At 34.8% G+C, this 7,762-nt stretch overlaps 2 protein-coding genes across 2 annotated transcripts in view; both read right to left on the reverse strand.

The window, feature by feature from the left end:
• The window catches only part of LOC132047890 (probable mitochondrial-processing peptidase subunit beta, mitochondrial), a 10,184-nt gene extending 5,804 nt beyond the window's left edge, over positions 1–4,380 (reverse strand). The window contains exons 1-3 of the mRNA XM_059438866.1: positions 4,352–4,380; positions 4,226–4,304; positions 4,040–4,123 (exon numbers count right to left, since the gene is read on the reverse strand). Coding sequence (XP_059294849.1) covers positions 4,040–4,123; positions 4,226–4,304; positions 4,352–4,380 — 192 coding nt within the window. The remainder of the gene's footprint in view (positions 1–4,039; positions 4,124–4,225; positions 4,305–4,351) is intronic.
• LOC132047891 (pentatricopeptide repeat-containing protein At5g39350-like) lies at positions 4,186–5,405 on the reverse strand (the record flags this gene model as incomplete). The annotated part of the gene is given in 2 exon segments (XM_059438867.1): positions 4,186–4,541; positions 4,544–5,405. Coding segments are annotated over 2 exon segments (933 nt in total), but the record flags the coding sequence as incomplete, so codon positions are not given.
• Between the last annotated feature and the right edge of the window lie 2,357 nt (positions 5,406–7,762).

The following is a 7,762-nucleotide window of genomic DNA, read 5'->3' on the forward strand; positions in this document are numbered from 1 at the left end:
TCAAATTTTCTTTTAAATTTTTAATATTAAAATTAATTTTAACAAAAATTTCATTTTAAAATCATTTAAAAATTAAAAAAAATTAAAACCCAACCATACTCATAATATTTCGCCCAAACACCTTTCCCTTCTCTATTTAACAAATCTCCAAATAAAAAATGCACCATTTTTTAAATTATTTAAATAGATTTTGAAGCTAGCAACCCGATTTAACAGCAAAGGCAAGATAATGTGCGGTAATGGTTTTACGGAGAGGATGGGTTGGGTTTTGATTTTTAAATTATTAAATAGATTTTAAAATATTTTTCTTAAAATTTATTTTTTGTTAATGTTGATTTTTATTGTTATTTTAGTAAGGTATTATTACCAATGTTGAAAATACGTACGCCAAAAGCCATTTATCTTATGTTCGAGGTTGATATAACGTTTCTTGAATCTGAATGAAAAATCGGATAGTTGCATTCATCAGACGACTTTATAAATCAATACATGCGAATTTTTTATACATGATTATATACCATTTAAGGATCTACATATAAGAACCACCTTTTTATATCTTTTTTTTTTTTTTGTTTAAAATTTTGTAACATTCTACGTTTTATCGATCTCGTTAAAAAATGAATTAATCTTTTTTTTTTAAATTCTAATCAGAGAATCTATCTAATAAAACATTATTGTAAATATTTGAATACAATACTCTTATGTACACAACATGTCATTGGTAACATTTTTTGGATTTTTTTTTTCCAAAGCAGGGCTACACATGTATGAATGAGGAACATTCGAGTTAATACGACTATTGAATGTGCTATTATAACTGTTGATTAAGCTTGTTGAATTATGTAAAATATTTATTAAAAAAGAAACATAAAATCACTAACAATTTCAAATCTTTAAATTTGCAAAGAACGTAGCCTTTTCCAATATTCAAGATTGATTGTACAGGCAAGAACATGTTGAACCATCCAAAAATAAAATAAAGAAACAGTTTTCGTTATGCAGAATAGACCAAATTTGTAGTCCAGTAGTAATTAAAAGGCATGCTAATCAGATTCTTAAAATCAAGGATTTATATAAAGTAATATTCTTAAAATTGAATTTCTTATTTGTCAAAAAAAAGACAGAAATATTACTTTTCTAAATGTTCAGGTCTAATGAACTTCAAGACTTATTTTTCCCTACGAGAAAACTAAATAGACCACAAACCCAAATGTCTTAAAGCTTACTTTGGTGACGAGCACTCAAATCTTTTTCACTGGGATGAGGCTTTCTACATATGAAAACCCCCGTCAATCCAATCATTTACCGTAGGCCACAAAATTTTCACATATTTCCCACTATTATTCCTAACGTCATAACAATAACATAACCGATCATTAGTCGAAGCACTTAACTTGCTCACGAAAATTAGTATCTCACCATCACAAAAACTGCAGATTTCATAAGCATCGAACCCCACTTGTGAAGAAAAGCTAACGATATGACTATGCCATTCCTCCTTTTGAGCATTTTCTAAAATCCACAAATTCACGTTGGGTTAGAGAAACAACGCTGGACGCTAATTTGCCCTTCACCTCTATTAGCTCGTAATCATTGTGTGAAGCATTCCACAATTTAATAGTTTTGAAATTTTCATCTTTAACATCGAATGCAACTATGAATCTTTTTGAGTGAGCGAAAAAATAGATAACTCCACAATACAAATTCCCTTTTATGTGGGAAAAAAATAAACGTACTTTTAACCTCTCTCCAATATTCCTTGGATCCTAAAGTGAAAACCCAATTTTTGTGCCTCTCTTGAAACACAAAGTGTCATCAAAATCTTATATTTCTTTTCTTCTGGTTCATAACCTAGAAATAGAAACATCCATAGAATGATGAAAGATAAAATTCACGCAGGCAGCGAAGAGGATAAAGTTGTTTCACTTGGGGAAGCAGTCTTACTTCTCTTGTACCGGGATTGAAAATTTAACAGGCTCTGTCTGTTCCACCCAAAAGCAGAACAAACCATTAGCGTACGATAAGTGATCGTATAAAAAATCAAAATTACATGTAGACACTTCTCCCTCTTCCTTCATCTCCATACTATAAAAACCTTTACTTACTGGCACGAAAAATTTGATTTCATTACGGCTAGTACTCCTAGAGCGACGTCGATGGATATCCATCAAATATGATTCAGACACAAGAGAATTGAAAAATCTAGAAACGCACTTGAAACGCAATAAAGACTTTACAGGAAGCCATGAGAATATTTCAACTGTGATATCGTTGGAAAAAATCGTAGGGTTTGTCGCCGTAGTTTTCATCTTCTTCATCGTGTGAAGGCCTGACATTAGGGTTAATCTTTCTTTCTTTTTCTATTGCTTATTCTTATAAAGTCAGAGCTAGTTATTATATTATAAAACATGAAAATTGACACCAAAACGGAAAAGAAAAAGTAACCGGAGAGAACTTTTGACTATGTACTTAATTTAATATTTAGGTCACAATTAAATATAATCATATTTCACCAGAAACAAAGATATTAAAGGCAAGTAGAATCCTACTTGCACTCTAACTAAAGTTATTTCAGAGTTCCAAATTTATTCACTATTGATATTTTCATGCAAAATTCTCAACATTATCGTCTAAATCACTGATGAGCGTTTTGGCTCCTTTGTTGATCATGGAAATATAATTAGGTTCCAAAAATCTCTTGGTTATAGGTCTTTCTTGAATTGAAAAGGTCCTTTGCAATTCTTAACTACTTGAGTTCTCTAATTCAAAAAGGCTTACATATATACTAATTATATGCAGATTGAATACATAGAGAATTGGAAAGGAAAAAAAAAAAGAAAAAGAAAAAGAAGACTAAACTAAAATGACATGATTAAGCCATGTAAATCTTTTCCATCTTTGATGCAAATTTAACATATAACAGAGCATATCAAGAATTTGGGTGGACATTATACATACGGGGCACCGGGTGTTTACACCAAACTAATAAAATTTACCTTAACAATTAAAAATTAAAGTGAAAATACATATCACTTAACCATAGTTATGTACAAAATGTGTATATGAAAAACTCATGTCTTGCATGCATTAATTTGGTCTAAACGCCTGATGCGGGTAAGTTTTACCGCCATTTATCCCCATGGTACTAGTATGATGAGAAATTTTATCATCACAGAAACGATCTGGCAAACTCAAAAAACAAATATGGTCCTAGACCAAAGAAGAAGAAATTTATTGGCACTCAATGTTTGCATCAAACAAATGAATGCAAGACGTGTATTTTGCATATAAACTTCAATCATTTAAGCAAGAGTTAAACGATTTATATTCTCGTTTTAATTTGAAACCGCTATGGTTAAATTATTTGGTTTGATATAAACACTAACATGAAAGTGTCTTTGTAACCCTTCCACTAACATAGTAACATGCGGGGACCTGCTGACTGAATAACCCCATTATCATATAAATAATGCAAAGCACATGCTTTTCACAAGGATGCCAGCGAGGTATGGACAAAGTTATGAAAAGAGTTGATTACTTGTGATTTATTCATGCTGATGCAGGTGTTGTTCCATTTTCTGGCTTCAACTGACAGCCAAGAATAATACTTCTTCGAGGTCACCTCATTTAGGTGTCTTAGTTGCTGCTAAGAAAAGTGGCCCCTCCCTAAATGGCCATTTACTAAGTTAGTGTACCAGCTGACATACATTTAGCTTAATGAATCATCATCATGAGTCCTAAATCCATTTGCTTATAGAAAACGAAAGCAACAATCATACATTAAAAATAAATATATATTTAAAGCTTGGACTTCCTGTTGCTTATTGATCTTCAGTGGGGATCTTCGTATACCAATCGGTTAGATACTCGAACTTTCACCTGTGGTGAGGTCGATTTCCCCACCTGTAACCCCCTCCCCCTTTTCCCCGTTTCCCTACCCCTCGTAATACAACCAAAAAAAAAAAAAAAAAGGACAGCCGTGCACTAAACTTCGCTATGCGGGATCCGAAAAGGCCGAAAAAGTGTCCATGTATCTTACCTTGCATTTCTGCAGGAAGATTTCCTGAGCAACTCGACTTCCAGCCACAAGAATTTTACCGTTACCCAAGACTCCCTTCCACCCCTATGTAATAATTTAAAAAAAAAAAAAGGATTTTCAACCTTCTCTTCCCGTAGTGACTCGAGCTATGTGAATTCTTGAAGTTAAATGGTAATTTCAACCAACTTCAATCTCAGGACATGAACTGTTGTGATTGACCGATTGTTTAAAACCAATCCACCTTGCAATGCTGGTATGAGGAGCACTGCAGAAATATAATTACAATAGCAAATTCAAGGAGGTCATAAACACCATCGGACACTAAGACGGCTAGCTTTCATCCTATTGTTGCATAATTCTCGGATGTTTCCCTCACCTGCAACTCTCGTTTGACTGTATTTGCAAGGAAGCTAAAAGAAATCACCTACTTGTCATCCAATGACACTTTGAGCAGGCGTCTTTACTAGTCCGACTTCATTCATCAGAAGTCTCACATTCTCTCATCTTTCCATCTTCCAACTGCAGAATAGATCTTCCCCAACAGTATATAATTCCCGGTGTTCTCTGGCTCTAGCTTAAATAGCCACCTTGCAGCCAATTCTCCCAGTTCCACATTTTCGTGTATCACACAGGCACCTAGTAGTGCACCCCAGATGGCATGACTTGGTTCAAAAGTCATAGTTTTAATAAGTTCATATGCTTCCTCAAGTCGGCCAGCCCGACCAAGAAGATCAACCATACAAGTATAATGATCTGTTCTAAGACTATCAGAGTGATTTCTAAGCATGAAATTAAACAAACAAAGACCATCATCCACCAAACCAGCATGACCGCAAGCATGCAAAACCGAGGTGAAAGTGACTTCGTTAGGTTTGACCCCAGATTGCACCATCTCATTAAACAGTGACAAAGAAATCTCGCCATGCCCATGCATCCCATAACCAGCTATTAACGTACTCCACAAAATTATGTCCCTTTCTTTCTTGGGTATCCCATTGAAGATCTTGTGACCATTATCTAAGTTTCCACATTTTGAGTATATATCAACTAAACCAGTAGCTACCTCAGTTCTTGTAACAAATCCGGATCTTACAAGATAGCTGTGTATGCTCAACGCTTGCCTGAGATCAGCTTCAATGGCAAATGCAGGAAGTACACTTTTCAGGGTTGCATCATTAGGTTTGACAGCCTCTGACAACATGAACTTGAAAAGCTCTATCGCTTCTCTTGCAAGCTCATTATGAAGGCCCCCAGACAAAATCGCATTCCATGGGACAGTCCTCTTCTTGCTCGTTTTTGCAAACACCTGATAGCCAAGTCTAAAACAATTGCATTTAGCATACATGTCAATAAGGCCAGTTTCACATTAACATCAGCTTAAGGTCTCCTGATACCCACCCATGCAGGCATTTACCAACCTCAAATAGGCAAACTAACATCAGAAAGAAGGGATGCCAAGTTACTGCATTCGGCCCCCTTTAAGCTGCATCTTTGGGGAAAACCATAGTGCATTGTTTACACCCTACCTAAAATAGCCCGGGATCATTGTAGTCCAGTCCCCAAAATCTCATACTCATTTTCCCAAAAACCAAACCGCCTCATCAATTCTACCCCCTTAACTCTATCAATGACAGTTTCGAAAGACAAATTGCCCCAAAAACCTACTTCTTCGATCAGCGAGTGAACCTCTCTACCCATTTTAAAAGTCCTTCAGAGCCCCAAAAAGGCAACACGAAACCAGGGGCCCTCAGCGCGACCCACCATCTTCCATTCTCCTGTAAATCTTTGGGGGCGTCCTTGGGACTATCATTCTAAAACCCCACTGATCGTGTTCCAGGCCCAAAAGGTTCGCGTCTGCATTCATCAAAGACCTTCCTGCACCCTTTTATCTCCACAACTCATACATGGAAAAAAGTAAATTTCCCAAAAAAGTATCCCTATAACCACTTATAACAGTCAACCCATGAATAGCAACACCTTGCTAAGAAAGCTCCTCCGCCCTAATAACATACGGAAATGTATGCCTGTCAGGTTTTTTTTTCCCGATCGAAGCATTTCACCAAGGGTTTGAGTGCAATTTTGGGGAAACCCCCTTTTGGGTGTACATTCTTATCATGGACCTGAGAGAGCAAAGTTCTGTGGGCAATTCATAAACCCTTTTGCACGAGGAAGTGTGACCAGGGTATATGCTGCTGTAAGGAAGAAAGCAAATGGGTTTGAAGGGGAAGGGTAATGGTATGGGCATGGACCCCTTTGGTGCTTCTTAAAGTTTTGGGTTTTTGGCCCAGTGTTTAAGAGAGACTTGATTGTTCTGCTGTGGGTTGTTTAATGACTCGTTTAGGTGCTCTTTCGGGACACTGGTAGAGATGGGACATTCATGAATTACAACATGTATGTCTTTTCTGCGCTACAAGCAGTTGACCCTTTTCTATAATTTAGTTCCCCCTGTTTGTATGACCTCTTTTCTTGTTTTTTTCTACCCTTCGGGTTATTAGGGGTTGTTGGTTAAACTATATATATTCAAAACAAGTACAATCTCTCCCCAAAAGTACTCACTTTTACCAAAAAGATTTTTGTTCTCCCAAATTAATTTAGCCGGTTTTAACAATGAAAAATTCAAATATTTAAAAAATTACTTACCCAAAATTTTTACAGAGGATATTTTCTATTCAATTAAAAAAAGGTTTTACACGAAAAAACAGTCAATGTTCACATAAATTGATCCTCGACAAGTAAAACATAAGGTACTTTTAACTTCTTTTTTTGGTTCTCTTTCAAATCAATCTGCAAGTTATCTGATGGAAGTTCTACAGGTTATTATCAGCTTGGACATACATTTCACAAGTTAACACTATCAAATTTGGGAGGGTTTAGGCTCTTTGACTCTTAGAAATCAACAGAGTGATTCCGTTGTTGAAACTTCAACCAAAAACCGACTTTTTTTGGCTGATTACATTTAAGTTTGTTTATGCTTTCTCAACATTCTTAGCAACAAAAGATGGAAATAAGTTTTCTAGTTTTGGGGGCACAAATTTGCTCGAAATAAACCGGAGGGTTAAATTAACGGGGAAACGGGGAATTTAGGTTTTAAGTTTAATATTTATAAAGGGGATGGGACGTTAAAATGGGTTAATTAAAAAAATTAAAATAGCCGTTGGTTGGGGTTGAGTTTCAACGGGCCATTTCAAAAAAATTCCCAAACATCCAACCCCAATTTTTAAAATTTTTTTAACACTTTCCTCCCCCACCCCAAAAAAAATTTATTTTAATTACCCAATTACCCTTCTCCAATCTTAAATTTTAGTTCTTTTCAACAAGTAAAACAAAATTTTTCTCCAAATTAAAAATTTTTTTATTATAGTTTTAATTATTAATTTTGCACATAATATTGTTGGGGTTTTGGGGATTTTCAAACTAAAATAGCTTTTTATTTGAAATTTTACTATTTCCTTTTTTGAAAGTAAAAAATTTTATTGGTTCCCAAATCATCTTTATTTTCAAAATTTAAATTCAGAATTTTAAATTTTTTAATTTATTTTCTTGTGATTTTTTTGATTGATTTAAATTAATTTATTTAATAATGGGGGGAAAAATTTTGGCTGGGTAGTAATGGTTTGTTTGGGGTGGTTTAATGGAAAATATTTTGGAAGAAACACCTAATTTAGGTTTTATGTTTGGGAAAAAATTTCCCCTTTTAGATCAGAAAATCAAAAAAAGAACAAA

This window comes from Lycium ferocissimum, chromosome 2, assembly GCF_029784015.1.
Source record: "Lycium ferocissimum isolate CSIRO_LF1 chromosome 2, AGI_CSIRO_Lferr_CH_V1, whole genome shotgun sequence".
NCBI lineage: Eukaryota > Viridiplantae > Streptophyta > Magnoliopsida > Solanales > Solanaceae > Lycium > Lycium ferocissimum.